The sequence below is a fragment of the Danio aesculapii genome, chromosome 11, assembly GCF_903798145.1.
Source record: "Danio aesculapii chromosome 11, fDanAes4.1, whole genome shotgun sequence".
Classification (NCBI taxonomy): Eukaryota; Metazoa; Chordata; class Actinopteri; order Cypriniformes; family Danionidae; genus Danio; species Danio aesculapii.
This window is the reverse complement of record NC_079445.1, coordinates 46,135,646-46,154,879: the sequence shown is the minus strand read 5'-3', so window position 1 is coordinate 46,154,879 and position 19,234 is coordinate 46,135,646. Positions and strand designations below refer to the sequence as shown.

The window sequence follows — 19,234 nt, the reverse complement described above, 5'->3', positions numbered from 1 at the left end:
TGAACTATCCTTTAAATCAGCTTTACTACACCTTAAATATGTGTTAATACTGTCTGTATTTTGTGATACTCGAGTGTGTTATGTTTATTTGTGGTTGTGAATTGCATTATGGGATGTTGATCTCTGCTCTGCCCCATTTAGATGGTGGAAATTCAACTCTACAGTTTAACAAAGTGACTTATTGACATGTGAGTCATTTGAAATAATATGATGTATTAGAAACAATATCAAGAGAAATAAACCTGAGAAATAAACTGGAGATTGTACTGGTGTTTTTACAAGGTTTCTGTAGTGTAATATGCAACACCAACCAATTTTAACATCACTTTAAACTATAAAAAATGTTCATAAAAGTCCATTTTTCAGACTTTTCAAGGTTAAAAGTTGTTGGAAGAAAGATCAAGATCCCATAATGCAGTTTGAAAGTAGAAATGCATGGGAAAAATAAAAAACAGATATCATAAAATACAGAAAACTGCTCATTTACGTTTAGTTTTTACAGTGTAGTAACATAAGACAATATTATAAGACTGCGCTGTAGTGAAATAGTCCTGAATCAGCACACACACACACACACACACTAACTCTGTAAAGTAGCTCTCCAGTTGTTTTTTCCTGTTAATTCCCAGTAATTTCCATTTGCTGGAAGCCATCAGCATCATCCTGAGGGTCTCTGTGGTGTTGTGGTGAACACAGTCATTAGCAGATCATATGATCATCATTTCTCAGGCCATTAGTCTGTTATGTCAGGCATAAAATCCACACGGTTGTCTGTATGTGGCTTGTATGTTCAGTGTTCTCCTATATATATATGTGCACTCTGCTTATATCATGTGGCAGCAGAATTTGATTACCGTGGCCTGCAGTGATGTCGTGTGCGTGTGAGAGAGATTTTCACCAAGGCAATTTACTGCTCGGGAAGTTTGAGTTTGTCGTTTGATTGCATTTGGAAGTCATTAAGCAGCAGTTGAATGAAATCTCTTAATGGGACGCTCTTAACATCTAATGCTCACGTTTAGGGCTGCACAGTTTATCGTTTGAGCATTGATATCGCAATGTGTGTATCCGCAAATAGTCACATCGCTGCCTTTATATTTTAATAATCTAAGATATTATTGTAAAATATTAGGGCATCCGCTGTGTAAAACATATGGTGGAATAGTTAGCGGTTCATTGCGCTGTGGCGACCCTTGATAAATAAAGTGAGTAAGCCGAAGAAAAATGAATGAATGTTTGTATTTACTGTTAGACTTTTCCACAGAACTAACCATAAAGCTCTGTTTATTTCCCTTTTATATTTGGTCTGTCGTATTTATATTAAAATATGAAGATATTATTGTATACAATTATTGATGCAATGATGAGCGTGTTATTTTACATTTGATTGTTCACAGTTTTGTACTTGTATATAGTTGGACTCCACTGAAATAATTATAAAGCACTTTTTTATTTTTGCTCTGTCGTATTTATCTGTGATTGTGATTTATTATATTGTTTTCAGATCACCCCATTAGAACTAAATTATAGAAATCTTTCCCAATAGAGCTATTCAGAGTCATCTGCTGAAATTATACTCGTATCACGACAAAACTAAATATCGCTATGTGAGATTTTACCAATATCATGCAGTACTCATCACGATCGACTTCTTTATTAAATGCTAAACCTGCTGATTTTTGAGTTTCTACAAGCTTCTTGATTTTACTCCAGACCTACACACTCATATTTATCAAAAGGGGAAGAATTTAAGCCTGTTCGTAACTTGTGTAAGAATATTTTAGCTATGAAATATTTTAGAGAATGTATATTTTTTAAGTGCTGCATCCAAAAAAAAGGTTATTATACCATATAAATGCACACATCTGAGAACATATTTATTTTTTGATATAAAATATGCATATGATACAAATTAAATGTAAATGTCTATGTGACAAAACAGTGTTCATCATATATGAGCAATTCCATGCAAATGTCAACCAAAAAAGTGAAACCGTTTCTACATTATTTTTTTTTTGTGTGTGTAAGCAAGTATTTTACAGTGCTTTAAAATACTCAGCATGTCTCTGTCAGTGTTTTCAAACTGCTATATTTGATTTACCAAAGTGACACAATAGCAACTTCACATCTGTCACATCCATAATGAACCTTTTTCCTCATGAATGTAAAAATGTCAAGTAAAATAAATTCAGTCATATTTTTCAGTAGTGAGGCGACTCTTATCTTTTGATCAGCATTATTTCCTTTGGGTTGTACAGTTTAATTCACAGAATTTCTACATAGTATGTTGTATACTGTATACTTGCAGACTTTTTGGTCACTTTCGTAACGCATGTTTATTTTCCTCATTTAAAATATAAAAAATGTTTACAGATTGATATTTTTCTGATCCTATAACTCTGTGGTTAGCTTATTTGGAAAATATAAACAGATGTTTCAATATACAGGGTTTCTAAAAGGTCTTTAATCTCAAAATCCAAATTTTAGGTCTTAAAAAGTCTTAAATTTACTGAAATATTCAGTTGTAAGTCTTAAATCTTTTTAAACAGGTCTTAATTTTCCTTTGTTCGTTTATTGCTACCCAATCTGGCCAAAACCCATACAATCCCAATCTCAATAAAACTTTAAACTATTTCTATAAAAGGTCATTTTTAACTCTATTTACCATAGTGGTGTAATTATTTTCCTCACAATAACATTTGTTTAAAAGTGCTCCATGTATTTACTGCTGAGAACACTGACCTGGACAGATTGTTGTGCATAGATTTAGTTCATTATAGTTTTTAAAAATGTAAATCATTTGCTCTTTTTTTATTTTAATTTAAAGAGTTTATGTTGGAAAAAAAGTGTATGGATACAAGTAGAGCTTGCTTATTTTTACACAACAGTTAAAATATTTTGCTATTAAAAATAAATATATATATATTTTTTTATTATAAATATATAATTGTATTATTAAATGTATTCAATTATATTTTTTTGATGTGGCAAATTAAAAATCTTTTCCATCTGGGTCATTTAAAAAATCCTTGGCTTTTACCCCTTTATGAGTCCAAATTTAATTTATAATAGTCTTAAAAATGTCTTAAATTTAACTTGGTGAAACCTGCAGAAACCCTGAATATAATGTTAATGTATATTTTCTATGTGAATTCTTGTTTTGAGTTTTTACTGCGAATGTCATATCCATAACGCTGGAATTGCTCATATACATTATATATATATATATATATATATATATATATATATATATATATATATATATATATATATATATATATATATATATATATATAAAATACAGACACATCTCATGTAAAAAAAAAAAAAAAAAAAAAAGCTGTTTTATTTTTGGATGTGATTAGTCTCGATTAATCTTTGCCAGCACTAATAGTTTGAAATCATATTAGAGAATGTTGTTAATATTCAGGAAATAATTTGAGGAAGTTTTTTGGAGGAATATTTATCATTGATCATATTGAAAGAACTTGTATGACTTGTTGTTTTATCATCAGTGTTGTTTATATCATTATTTAACAGTAACAGATATGATCGTAAACTTTATAATGAATGCTTAATATAAGTGTTTCCATGAATATAGCCAATGATGCTAATATGGCATTAAACCATGAATAAATAAATAAATCTTGCTTTCAGGATGAAGTTTTATTCAGAAAATAAATCACATCTGTGTGTTAGACGTGCTGATATTCAATAATACAAAATGCGATGATATTATCACCCCAAAATACAGAGAACAATTGTTTATTATGTAAATGTGTAGTGTACTTGTTATGTGTATTTTAAGAGGATTCAGACTTGAGTTGGCAGTGGTTGTTCATCACAGTAGCCAATTATGATTTAATATCTGATTTATTTTCAAACACGTTTATTATTTTGATAATCTGGCCTACGCATGTTGTGCGAAATATTGACTGAAAATCATCGACACTACAGTCCAATTGTAAACAAGTTAAATTAGCTAAAAACTCACTGTGCACACTATAAAAATATTTATTAATATTAGCGGATGTTAATTTCTTAAAATCAGTATATTTAATGGAGTTAATAGCTAATATTAGTATAATAAATCTGGCTTTACCTCACTGTTGCATTATCTAACATTTACTAATGAGACTTGATTGTAAAGTCTCCTATTTTACTTTATAATCCTTTCGCAATAACATTTGTTTACTTTGTACATTAGGGCTGCACAATATGGATGCGCAATGTGAGAATCTGCAATACTTATATCACAGTATCTGCAATGTTAAGTTATAATTTAAACCATTTGTGCATAAGAAATGATCAAATTTGTAGCTTCAACAAAGTTGAACTGTATTTATCTATACAATGAAGACAGTAGTCAACATGTAGAGTGGATCAAAATAAGGGTGTTGTTGAATAGTTTTAGGACATCTTAGATTTTTGTGGAGGTTTTGATCCACTTCAGATCTTGACTACTGTATAAAGTGTTATTTTACATTTGATTATTTTATTGCCGTACCTCAATACTGTTAGACTCTTTAGAAAACAATAATGCACTGTCTATTCCAGTTGTACAGTTTGTGTATGTTTGTTTTAATGCATTCATTTATGCTTGTAATTTCTTTTATTTTAAGCATATACACACCCAATCAGTGTAAAATTAAGAAAAATGGCCAACGTTATTTAAATCTCTGTATTTATTTATTTATATTTGTATATATATACATACATACATACACGTGTGTGTGTATATATAATCGCAATGTAGTTTTAGCCAATGTCGTGCAGCTCCATTGTACATTTATATAAAATAAAACAGTACACAAAGTTAAAGTCATCTTTTTTTTTGCAGCACTGGTGAATATTGTGATGATAATACCATATATTGTGCTAAAAGCTTCAGCAATTATTCGCAGCAGGATAATTTGATGCTGTGTGTGCATCTGTGAAGGTGTCGCTTGTGTAATATTGATAAGTGTAGCGTTGTTTTAGAGGGGATTTGTGTCCGTGAACAGGACTGACCTGTGTCCAGTGTCGTCCCCAGTGAATATTTAATGGCTCAAAGTCTGTGTTATGAATGTTTAATGAAGGATGTGCTCTGGAGCCGGAACAGATTTGTGTTTTTTCAGAGGGACGTTTGGACTCTCCAGTGTTTGATCTGATTCTGTCTCTTGAAAACGCTTCTGTATTTAAGTCAAGGATGTTTTACAGTCCAGTTCAGTTGTTGGAGTCAGAATTGTGTTTATCAGTTTGGAGAATTTGGAGATATGCTGCTTTTTAAAGTGCAGATGCATAGTGAAACTTAACAGATTCAGGAATTTCTAACAGTATTTCCTCTAATATTTGTTCTTCTGGAGAAAGTCTTACTTGTTTTATTTCGGCTAGAATAAAAACAGTTTTTAATTATTTTAAACTCATTTTAAGGTCAATATTGTTCAATATCGCCAGTAACTTTACCAACAAGCGTGTCAGCTTTCTGTCTTCTTCTTCTGTGTTACAAGCGGGTGTTTGAAGCTTAAAGTTGTGTAGCGCCATCTAACGTCAAGGAGTGATTTTGCATACTCTTCTGCTCGACGCCAGTGGAAATCGCTTGGGTTTGAATCCAGAAAACCGTCTCAAATGCTGACGATAAGCGCAAATAAAAAGCGTCCCGGTGTGTACGAGCCTTAACGCGGCACGAGTGTCCTCTGAAGTTCAGATTTTCGAACTCGAGCTCAATTCGCACTTATCACGTCATGCGCTTCGCGCCGCAGGATGTCTATTCACGTCTTTGCATTGACTTAACATGTAAATCACTCGTGCTCAATGCTATATATATATATATATATATATATATATATATATATATATATATATATATATATATATATATATATATATATATACACACACACTGTTAATGATTTTTATAAATGACACGGTATTTAACTGTAATATAAACTGTGTTTTACTGTAGGACAGTTCTGCAGTATGTTACTGTGATTTAAAGTTGCATTAGCAAAAGGAATGTATATTTTACGGTAAAGATATACACATAGCTGCTCTGTAAAACCCAAAAAGTTAAGGTAACTCAAAAATCCATTTGAGGAAACCGATTGCAACAAACCATTTAAGTTAAACCGTAAAACAAATCCAAATGAGTACTGTGAACTTACTTCAGTTGAGTAAACAGCAATTTGAGCACAGTAAAACCCAATAAATGAAGAGAACTCAAACCAACTGAGTACTGTAAAACTCAAAGTTAAGGCAACTTAAACCGTTTGAGGAAACCGATTGCTACAAACCATTTGAGTTAAACTAATCTAAATAAGTACTGTGAACTTCATTTAAGTTGAAGTAATGAGGTATTTAATCAACTCATTCTCTTCAACACTGTGTTAAACTCGTGTGTAGATTTATCTTTCAGTAAATTTTGAGTTAACTACACTCATTTCATTTGATAAAGTTGACTATTGGGTTTTACAAGGTGTGTAACTACATATACAGCAAGATAAATGGTGCTAAAAATGTAAATACAGTATTTTTGCTGTAGTTTACAGTAAGTTGCTAGCAAACTGCTGTCAGTAAGTTACTGTAGATACTACAGGAAAATTGTAAACAGTGTAAATATGGCTACATGATCAAATATTAAAATTCTATGATCATTTATATGAATATATTTGACATTTAATATAAATATATTCAAATATCATTTAGTTTATTATTTATATATTTGTATTATTTAAACAAAATAACTATGTAATTTAAATGATTAATAATCAGATATTAATGAATAAATTATTGATTTTACATTTTAAAATGTAAACAAAATCCCAAATAAAAGTTTGTTTTTGCAATAATTAAAGTGTCTGTACTGTGTATTCTGTGTATATATGTGCGCACAAGCATGCATATATTTAGGAAAGTCTTTAATTATATTTAGATATAAAATATGTGCATATGATACAAATTATATATCAATTTATATATCTCTGTAACAAAATAGTTTTCTATAGATTTGTTTCTGTGTATGTGTGCATCACATAATGATGCATGTGTATTATTTTAAAACTAACTTTTATTTTTGATGCGATTAATCTTTGCCCAGCAGTAATATATATCTGAATATATAAATATAATGTATAAATGCTGAAGTCCACTTCACTCCTGATTGTAGTTGATATTTATTTTGGGTGGTGGAGCTGATCTGTTAAGCATGTGCAGTTAAATAAATACAGTCAAAATGTTTCTAAAGCGACTTATTTAATGCTCTCAGTTGGTTCTTATAGTTTCATGTTTTTTATTAAGCGTATGTTTTATTGTGTGGCAGGAGTTTACTCTGGTTTCAGTGTCATTTTGGACATCTTTGTAGTAAAAGTACATACTTGCTAGCTAATAATAGTGTTTGATTGTAGAAAAAAGCCAATGCTGTGTGGTTATCTATTGATATGTTTTGTTGATTATGATCAAATGTGTTTGAATAGTTGTGGATTACACTATTCGTCACAAAAATGAATCAAATATTTATTATGTTGAACACAAAAGATGATATTTTTAACCATTGACTTACACAGTACTATGGAACTCAATAGTTACTGGTTTTCAACATTCTTCAAAATATCTTCTTTTGTTTAAAATACTAAAGATTTGTTTCATTTTTATTTATGTTGACCACAAGAGGAGACCACAAGACACCTAAAAACTGGTTACCATTGACTTCTATAGTACTATGTAAGTCAATGGTTACCGGTCTTCAATTCTTTTCAAAAGATCATCTTTTTGTTCAACATAATAAAGATTCGGTTCATTTTTATTTATGTTGAACACAAAAGAAGATTTTTTTTTTTTTTAAAGAGAACCGAAACCGGTTACCATTGACTTGCATAGTACTATAGAAGTCAGTGGTTACCGGTTTTCAGCATTCTTCCAAATATCTTTTAAGTTCAACATAATAAAGATTTGATTCATTTTTATTTATGTTGAACACAAAAGGAGATTTTTTTTAAGAGAATTGAAGACCGGTAACCATTGACTTGCATAGTACTATGGAAGTCAATGATTACAGGTTTTCAGCATTCTTTAAAATATCTTTTTTGTTCAACATAATAAAGATTTGATTCATTTTTATTTATGTTGAACACAAAAGGAGATTTTTATTTTTATTTTTGAAGACAACTGAAAACCGGTAACTATTCTTGCATAGTACTATTAAAGTCAATGGTTACCAGTTTTCAGCATTCCTCAAAATATCTTTTGTTCAACAGAAGAAAAAACTCCATAAGGGTTTGAAACAAGTAAATGGAGAGTAAATGATGACACAATTTTCATTTTTATGTGATCTGTCTCATTAGGGATCACAGTTTGACTCCAGAATATTAATAATTATTAATGTGAACTCTTTATTTTTTTATATATATATTTGGCGTCACTGTCCTTTATGCGTTGTTGGCATAATTCAATTATAGATCCCTCATTTTGCGACGCGCCCCTGACGTTGACAGCTCGCAGATTTATTTGCGAGACATGTCTATGGTCATTATGAGGCGGAGCTGTTCCCGCGACAACAGAGGTCGTGACCTCATTGTGGCTGAATGCATCGTGTTATAGATGTGTTTAATTGGCGGGATGGAGAGGCTGAGGGGCGTGTCTGACCTCTGACCCCGCTCTGTTTATGGAGGCTCTTTACTGCTGCGGTGTGGGAGACAGTCACTGTACAGCACTTCCCCCCACACACACGCTTAAGTCAGCGCACGTACATGCGCACACACACACTTAAATTACTTGCAAGCACACAGACGTGTGCACAGACACACACTCAAATCAACACACACATGCAAACAAACGCATGCACACTCAAATCGACACTCACTCAATTCAATGCATACATGGATGCAAACACACAATCAAATCAACGCACACACTCCTACACACTCAAATCAACACACATGTTTACATACTCAAATTGACATACAACGCGCACGCACACTCAAATCAACACACACGTGCAAACAAACGCAAACAGGAAATTAAAACACATGCACGCTCAAATCCACACACACAGGTGCACACAAACACACACACACACTCAATTCACCTCATGCGTAAACACTCAAATCAACACAAATACACACTCAAATCAACACACATGGACACATATACATGCATGCACACAAACACACACACACACACATGCCCGCACACTCTAATCAACGTACACACACACACACACACTCCAATCCGGACAAATGCATGCACACATACTCAAATCAACACACACACAAATCAACACATGCACACACTCCTGCACACTCAAATCAACACACGCTCACACACTCAAATTGACATACATACACAGTACAAATGCATGCACACACTCTTAAATCAACACACACAGTAAATTAAAACACATGCACACACTAAAACACACACCCGCACACTCATATCAACACACACAATGTGCACACCTTCAAATTAACACACACATGCTCAAAAAAAACAAACGTTTTAGATTTAATAGTTATTTTACATGAAACCAAATTACAGTTGATTCAAGTGGCTCAGTGGTTAGCACTGTGGCCTCACAGCAAGAAGGTTGCTGGTTCGAGTCCCGGCTGGGTCATTTGGTGTTTCTGTATGGGGTTTGCATGTTCTCCCTGTGTTGGTGTGGGTTTCCTCCGGGTGCTCCGGTTCCCCCCACAGTCCAAACACATGCGCTATAGGGGAATTGATCAACTAAATTGACTGTAGTGTGTGAATGAGTGTGTGTGAATGTTTCCCAGTGATGGGTTGCAGCTGGAAGGGCATCCGTTACCTAAAACATATGCTAGAATAGTTGGCGGTTCATTCCATTGTGGCGACCCCAGATAAATAAAGGGACTCAGCCTAAAAGAAAATGAATGATTCAAATGTCAATCATTATTTTTAAATATATTTTAAATAAAGATATATAAATATATATTTTAATTAAAGTGCATGATTTTCTCTCGATTCTGTAGATGTAAAATAAAGCTTATTATGAGTTGGCTATTATTATTGTTTTTTCTCAAACATATGGTAAAACAACAATGTGTAGGTCTACTGGTTTCTATAAATGATTCTATTCTACTTAATAATTCTGATGTTGAATTCTGTTTGAGATATAGACCTCTGCTTGTAATCTGTCATTGACAACATTATTAGACCATTTAATTAACTGGTAATCAACTTTATATAGGCTAGAGTAGTTATACTGACACTGGAAACATTTATTTTCATGCACATCTGTGTGTTCGCTATGAAAGAAAAAACAGATCAGACGCTTGTCGTAATCATAACTCTGAAATGCCATATGATTATTTAAATGATGTGCATGCTTTCGGTTTCATTTTTACTGCTGAGTGCTGTTCATACTCCCCACGCGGCTCCTAAATGATCACTCTGTGCCACAAACTGAATGTTATTTACAGCTTTATTACCTGTTATTCACAGCCTATACAAGTTCTGTTCACTAAAGTAGACGCGTGCACATCTATCATTAAGTAGGCTGTGCGCCCGCCCTCTCTGTGATAACAGCTCACGGTCAGCAGCTCATGTCACGTGAGGTTCCCCGGCCGCGAATACAGCATTATATGAAGATAGAAATGACATTTTTAGGTGAACTATACCTTATAAATGCAGTATGTGACTCTTTTAACATCATTTGGAGGTGTCCATGTCGCTGAGCAATGTATGTGAAACACTGAAGACTCGCGCAGCCGCCTTTGCTTCTCTCCTGAAAATAATATGATTGGCAGAATCATAGAGATGCTGGATTAAGATCGTCTAGGGGGTCGAATCGAGATCTTTTTTCGATTAATTGTCCAGCTCTAGAGTGTATCTTGTTTCTGTGCAGCCTTCATCTGCAAATGAGCGTCTTACATTAATAATTGTTACCAGCATTACACTAACATCAGCCAGAGTCATTTGATTGATTACATTTAAGACACTTCTCCAACACTACCCATCCTGTAGTTGTTCTAATCGCCTGTAACACACTCGTTATATTGTCGTTCTGTACTGTGTATCGTTTGTTGCAGCTGTTTCAGAACGGTGTTAACCGTTTGACTGATGTGTGTGTTGTGCTGCTCTTCTGTGCAGGCTGTTCCTCCAAGTCGTTCAAGCTGTACTCCCCGAAGGAGCCCCCCAACGGAAGCGCTTTCCCCCCCTTCCACCCCGGCACCATGCTGGACCGAGACGTGGGGTGAGTCTGCTGTAAAAAACATTATGATCACAGCAGGCAGTAAATTAGTCAAACTACACACACACACACACACACACCACATGCCCAGTGTAAACTTGTGCTGTGTTTACAAGACAACCATATAGCCTAAAACAGAAACGTTTTAACTCTACACAATAATGTATTGCATATGCCAGGCCAGGGTTTGACACTGTTACGTTGATGTATACAGCACACTTTTCTGGATCTTCTGGGTGTAATCACGCTCGGCTATCCAAACTGTGTTCCTATGCATCTCCCATTTTGTTTGACGAGTGTGAGTGCTCTGAATCGGGCCCAGGTGTGGTTCAGTTAGCCGGCCCTGGCCTGATTGGATGAGGTGTGGCAGAGTGCATTTCGGTTGGGCTTTGGTACGCTTGTAATGTAAGAGCCTGAAACTGAAGACGTGCCATCACTTTAAGGGACTGTGTGATATGGATTTATTCATCATTCTGACTGTCAGGGCTGTGCTATTAATCAAATTCGGTTTTGATTTTGTCTTCTAACGATTATGAAAACCATTGGAGATAAGCCGACTCTTGCATCGTATACCGCCCCCTTTCCAGCTGTGCACATGTGTGGCTCTGCAAAGCTCAGTTCCACCTGAAAATGACTGAGAGCATGTGCTGTAACGTTTGCAGTCGTGATGCGCATCATTGACTGATGTACATTCCAATCATTCATGTTTTTAAAAGCACGAATGAGACCGCATGCTGGTGTGTGTGTGTGTGTGTGTGTGTGTGTGTGTGCGCTCATCCTCAGAGACGAGCAGAGCACACACATCTAAAGTCATCTTAATGTGAGTGCTTTAATGGTGTTTAGTGATTATTCATATTAACACTTGTGTAATAAACTAATGAGTTGAGAATCAAGAGAAACCATTATCAGAGCCGTACTGCTCTTAAAGAGACAGCGCACTATATTCCTGCTGCCGACTGCTTTTATCATTAATCAAACAACTACAGGAGAAAATCCCTCACTGCTCTTGACTGAAGGACTGCCGGAGCTGAAGTGTTTTCCTACGGTGAAGATGCTTAAAGCACAGTTTGGTTCATATTTTTATTCTATTATATTTATTTACCTTTCCTTATTTACAGGGAGGGAAATAACTGTGTATATACAGCTGAATCATTAGCCCTGCTAGATTATTAGCGACCCTTTCCCCCTAATTTCTGTTTAATGAAAAAAAGATTTTCTTTTTCAACCTATTTCTAAACATAACAGATTTAATAACTAATTTCTAATAACTGATTTATTTTCTCTTTGTCATGATGACAGTAAATAATATTAGACTAGATATTCTTCAAGACACTAGTATTCAGCTTAGTGTGACTCAAAGGCTTCTTTAGGCAAGTGATTGTATAACAATAGTTTCTTCTGCAGAAAATCAAATCTAATATTGCTGAAGGGGGTTAATAATATTGACCGCAAAATAGGCTTAAAACAATTAAAAACTGTTTTTATTCTAGCCGAAATAAAACAAATAAGACTTTCTCCAGAAGAACAAATATTAGAGGAAATACTGTGAGAAATTCCTCTGTTAAACATCATTTGGGAAATATTTATAAAAAAAATAATTAACAGGAGGGCGAATAATTTTGACTTCAACTGATAATCGTTTTGAATAATCGTGATTATAATTATGACCAAAATAATCGTGATCATGATTTTTCCCATAATCGAGCAGCCCTGTAAACATGAACTGTCAGAGTTTATTAAAAACACAAACCCTTCACTGCATGACAGCTGCACCTTCAGGAAACCTCCTCATTTCTGCAGCACCAGGGGCCTGTTTCAGTAAGGAGGTTCAACCAACTCTGAGTTTACACTTGACTTACAGAGAGATTAAAAACTCAGAGTTTTGGGTTTCAGAATATCTGATCTGAGTTAGGTCAGTCAAGTCTGAGTAGACCAGCTCAGTTAAGCACGCACACTGTGACTATAAAATAAAAGTAAATAAAACAATTAAAAATAAACTAATATAGAAAGTAATGTGTGACGTTTATTGACTTTTACTTTGATAAAGTGGAGAATTGGCCGTAATGTTGAAGTTATTTCAGATGTAATTGCATTAAATGATATAAAATAGGCTCCTGCAGAGTTTCTACAACAAACTTGACCAAACAAGACTGCAGATAAGCTGAACTCAATGTTCAGTGAAAATGTTTAATTTAAGCTTCCCTCTTTTACACACGCTGATCAGTTTAAGAGAACATGTCTAAAGCTGAGTTTAACAGATGTCAAAGTGCACTTGTGTGTGTCTGCCTTTATTATTGATCAGTGGTAGAGGCTGATATGACATTTATGTCTTGTGTACTCTACAGTCTTTGTTTTATACTTATTATATTATTCTGTTATTATACTTCCACCAAGCGTACGCGTATGGTCCTGCGCAGCCTTCGCATACCTGCGCGTCTCTCAAAGGAATTTAACTACACGTCACAATGACGTGTAGCGCAGGCTGTGTGATTGGTCTATTTAGTAACGGTGACTAGAGTGGGCGGCGCGGAGAGCTGCGTTTCAGGCAATGTGTGTTTTAATTTCTGTTGTTCAGCGTTGACGCTCAATAAAGAGTCAAAGATAATAGAGAGTGTGTGTTTACTTCAATTATTTTAAGCTCAAGTCATGCACCCTTCATTCAAACATCTCTCACTTGTAACATTCATTCATTCAGTTTGTTTTCAGCTTAGTCCCTTTATTAATCAGGGGTCACCACCGCAGAATGAACCGCCAACTTATACAGCATATGTTTTACGCAGCAGATGCCCCTCCAGCTGCAACCCAACACTGGGAAACACCCATACACACTTGCATGTCATACACTGGCCAATTTAGCTTATTCAATTCATCTATAGCGCATGTCTTTAGACTGTGGGGGAAACCGGAGCACCCGGAGGAAACATGCAAACTCCACACAGAAACACCAACTGACCCAGCTGGGACTTCTTGCTGTGAGGCGATTGTGCTACTCACTGAGCCACCGTGCTGACCCCATTTGTAATATGTGAGCATATTTACTGCTCAAAACCTGTCAGTGAACTATGAAGGTCAAAAAAATGAACTAAAGTAATAAAATATCGGTTCATTAATGTGATCGAGTTAAAATGTTCACATTTATCAAGATTTAGATTTTAGGCCAAATCGCCCAGCACTAATATTTAGGATAAAAGAAGACAGACTGAAGTCTGATGGAGTCTGTAAGTTTGCAGCACTCTCTGAAGTGCAGGAAAAGTAAAAAATTGCACCAGAAAAGTGCTTCAGTTTGGCTTTGGAGAAGGTGTAAGAACGCTGATGATTGAAAGTGTTTCACATCAGTCCGTTTGGGCGGTTCAGCTTCAGCGTGGCGATTCCTGTAAGTGTGTGTGTGTGGACAGAGGAGCGTTCAGCTGTGTCAGCACACTGTGGTTTCTGTCAGATAGCAGGAGCAGGAAGTGCCGTCGCTCCATCTCTCAGGATTGGACAGTGTCCAGGAAGTGGGCGGAGCATTCAGGGTGGCAGCGCAGTAAAGTCTAGTGTCTGTGACATGCTGATAAATGCAGAAAACCACTTCCTGTCTGCATTGTAATGGAGCCTTTAGGCTATAGTTTGCTTCCTATATGGTTTCAGCATTGATATTACAATGTGTGGATCCGCATCATCCCAGTCAATCTAAACTAATGATTTCTCTTTTAATCAATATGTCTCACATCTACAATTTACAGAATCAAATCAGTGCAGAAGTAAACATTATTTCCTAACCACCCTTCTACCTACCCCATTCTTTCTATTGCAAGGCATTGAGCTGTAAACATTCAACATGGCAAAAAGCAAGTAAATAAACACAGAACAGTAATAAACAAACAAAACTGAATAACTATAATAATGAAAATTAGTAAAGAAACGTTAATCTGTCACATCAGAAATTTCACTCAATGTATATAATATATTTATATACATTGAAGGCTTTTTTTCCCCCACGATTAAAGTACTCTAATGGCCCGTTTCCACTGAGTGGTACAGTACGGTACGGTACTGTTTGGTTCGGTATTCTTTTATGGCGGCCGTTTCCACTTTCAAAAGGTGTACTAAACCATACCACTCTTGCACCCTTTCGAAAGAGTACCAAACATGAGAAAGGGTACCAAAAGGCGGAGCCACACGTGCAGCTGAATGCTATTGGTTTACAAAGATACGTCATTCGCTTACGCAACAAGCCAAAATGAAAACAAAAAACCCGCCATGTTTGAAATACACAGCGAGAGATTATAGCGAAATTATTAATACATATAATAATGAGCCATGGTCGACCCGGCCTCAAACAAACCTTGTCGTCGTCTTGATAAACAGACTCAAAGCTAAAAAGAAGAGCAGATTTACCCTGTGCCTCATAGTAATTTACGAGGCAGTCTGAAGCGCGAGTGGTTTCACTTTCTTCCTTGCGTTTGCCGCGCGTCTAACATTATATCTGAAATAACAATCTTCTTGAGCTGATGATAATAACCTGCGCTTGATTATTGACGTGCTTTTGAAACCCGATCCTGTCAGACACTGACAAACGCGAGAGTGAAGCGTGAAGAAACAAAGGAGAAGCCGGAAAAAAGGAGCACATTATTTATTCAGCAAACATGAACAAAATGCCATGATTAACTAGCTTATTATCTTCACCTGCTGGACTAATATGAACTCAGATTGACGGAATTACTGTCTAACAGAGGCTACATGTGCTGCTGAAGATTACAGACACAGATGAGAGGTTTTCACTGACTGTGGGCTATATTTTGTGTTGTTTTTGAACTTAAATAAGCACTAAATGTCTGCTGTGTGTAGTTCTTCTGTAGTTGGTAACATATCGGAGACTGTAGGGGTTTGTATATGTTCATTTATTTAGTTATTTAATGTAATAACAGACGTTACAGTAGGCTGTTTCGCACTGTCATTGATCTGCAGTTATAATCAACTCATGTTCATTGAAAAGTTAGTAATAAACATTTCTACACAAGTATTTATGTATATGAAGCCTCTGTTTTATGAGAAGAGCTTCTCATATGATATGTAAGTGACCTGTACAGCTTTACTGTAGACATTTCCTCCAGCTAGAATGATGTCGACTGAAACTCTCTGTCATACACCATGCCCACCAAAAGGGTACCCTTGGTAGTGGAAACGCAAGCCTGATAAAGGTGACCCGTACCGAACCGTACTGTACCAGTCAGTGGAAACGAGCAATAAGCCATGCATAATGTGATGCTGATTCTCCTGATGTGCACTTTCATGGCTTTACATTTCTTTGCTTCTATTAGAACCATCTGAACTAACAGTAGATTTATCCTTAGGCCGAGTTCAGACCGATTCATCTCCCCATAACACAGATCTCAGATCAAATGGAAGTTTAACATTAAGAACAGTTTCGTCAATAGTTTGTAATATATTTATCCAGTAGTGATTATGTTTACAGCATCTAATAAACAATTAGAGATATTCAAATCATCTTAAATTGTAAATATTGTCTGATTTTTCCAGTATCGTGCAGCTCTAGTCTGCGTCTGTTACTGTATATTTATGAGCTGCTCTGTGGCCTTTATACAGCAGGTCATGTGAACATTATGAGGTTCGACTTGTCTTTTCTGATGCTCATTCTGTGTCTGTTTTGTTTCTGCAGCCCGACGCCCATGTACCCCCCCACATACCTGGAGCCGGGCATCGGGTGAGATTTTTTTTCAGACAGTATTCATGGTTTCCGCTACATTCATTCGTCCGTGGTGGGGCGCCACACCAAAATTCATCCCGCCACAGCTACATTACAGCTGCTCATTCAAAACATTCAGTCATTTTTTAAATAGCGGGTTATAAATCGCACCAAAAACGTATTAAAAGGTGAGGGAATTATAACAGCGTGAACATTTCTGTAACTGTAGTAGTGCTGTGCGTTCTTTGTTTAACTCTTTAAGGTGACGTGTTGACTGACTGACTGACTGACAGGTGCGTGATGCGTGAGGGCAGCAAACACGACGTAGCTTTCAGTTATGACGAACACAGTTTCCATAATTATATTTTATTTATAGATACAGGGCTGTGGCTCTGCATACAATGACTTCATCTTGCTGGAGTTTATAGCCGTTCCACTACACGCATTAATGCCGCTCTGTAGGTCTATTGGAGACATTCAGGAATATTCCTAGCAAATCTAATAAATGTTGGAGACACTCACTACATAAGCGCACTAAATCACATTCAGCAGCGTTTATTTGAGGGCGCACAAGAAGATCTGCACTTGAGCAGCGTCTATTTGAGGGCGTGAAAGAAGTTTTTGCTCGAGCAGAGGAAATCGAGCACACAGAGATTGACATGCTCGTAGGCTATTACATGAATGCCATCTCGACTTAATACTGCGCTCATGACATTTGTCAATGAAATAACGCCACATGTAGTTGGTAGGTCTGTGTAAAATGCCCGACAGAGTCTGAGGAAACTCTGTGTATTATTAGTCAATTATTATTACTGTTTATTTTAAATATTTTTTAAATATTTTCAAATTGCTGATTAATGGACAGAAGACTAATTATAGTTTGAATAACTAATGTCTAAGAACTAGATAATTTTGTCTTTGCATTATGAAGTTATTGTTATTATTATGTAACATGTTTTTGTTAGTGCTGGGTGAAGATTACTTGCAATTAATTGCATCCAAATTAAAGTTTGTTTTGACATTTACATGTATATTAATGTGATACACACACATTGATAAAAACAAAACCATACAAAACTATTTTATTACATAGATATTTAAATTTAGATATAATTTGTTTCATATACATATATGTTATAAACATATATTATATAATGTTATATACACAACATTTTCTTAAATGTATTCATGCATCTGTGCATTAATATATACATAATACAGGTGAAGTCAGAATTATTAGCCCCCTTTGAATTGTTTTTCTTGTTTAAATATTTCCCAAATGATGTTGAACAGATTCAGGAAATGTTCACAGTATGTCTGATAATATTTTTTCTTCTGGAGAAAGTCTTATTTGTTTTATTTTGGCTAGAATAAATTATTTAAACACTATTTTAAGGTCAATATTATTAGCCCCTTTAAGCTATATTTGTTTTCGATAGTCTACAGAACAAACCATCATTATACAATATCTTGCCTAATTACCCTAACCTGCCTAGTTAACCTAATTAACCTAGTGAAGCCTTTAAATGTCACTTTAAGCTGTATAGAAGTGTCTTGAAGAATATCTAGTCTAATATTATTTACTGTCATCATGACAAAGAGAAAATAAATCAGTTATTAGAGATGAGTTATTAAAACTATTATGATTAGAAATGTGCTGAAATAAATCTGCTCTCTCCATTAAACAGAAATTGGGGACAAAATAAACAGGGGGGCTAATAATTCTGACTTTAGCTCAATACATATATATATATATATATATATATATATACATACACACACACACACACATTTTTTTATTTATACGTAACTTTTATTTTGGATGCAATTTAATCTTTGCAAAGCACTAGTTTTTATATATGGATCCTGCTATGAAATCGCCGTAAGTTGCTGATGTTGCAGTAAATAAACAAAACTAACACACACACACACATGCGTATATGCTTGTTTTCCTCAGGAGACACACACCCTATGGGAATCAGACGGACTACAGAATATTTGAGCTCAACAAGCGGCTTCAGAACTGGACGGAGGTCAGCTTTACCATTCACTTCTACAGCTCTGTGATCAGTCTTAACTGTGGGCATCATTTAAATAATTAAAGACGCTTTTCATATGCCTGACATAAAGCCTATAATAACGCTAGACCAGCAGCATGGTTTGGATGAGGGGTTTCAGAGCGCTGTTTGGTGAGCTTCTCTCTCTCTCTCTCTCTCTCAGGAGTGTGATAATCTGTGGTGGGACGCGTTCACCACTGAGTTCTTCGAGGATGACGCTATGCTCACCATTACGTTTTGTCTAGAGGACGGTCCAAAACGATACAGTGAGTGTTGCGTTAACCCTTGTGTGCTGCTGGGTTGTTTTCATCC

The 19,234-nt window shown here is 35.4% G+C and overlaps 1 protein-coding gene across 5 annotated transcripts in view; it reads left to right on the top strand.

Annotated features, from left to right (window-relative positions):
- The window catches only part of ldb1b (LIM-domain binding 1b), a 60,201-nt gene that overhangs the window by 31,079 nt on the left and 9,888 nt on the right, over positions 1-19,234 (top strand). For 4 of the 5 annotated variants that reach the window (XM_056468472.1, XM_056468469.1, XM_056468470.1 and 1 more), the window contains 4 exons: positions 11,080-11,182; positions 16,839-16,883; positions 18,823-18,898; positions 19,086-19,188. In XM_056468472.1, the coding sequence (XP_056324447.1) occupies positions 11,163-11,182; positions 16,839-16,883; positions 18,823-18,898; positions 19,086-19,188 (244 nt within the window). In that variant the 5' untranslated portion in view covers positions 11,080-11,162. The remainder of the gene's footprint in view (positions 1-11,079; positions 11,183-16,838; positions 16,884-18,822; positions 18,899-19,085; positions 19,189-19,234) is intronic. The other variant, XM_056468471.1, reaches the window with a different exon arrangement.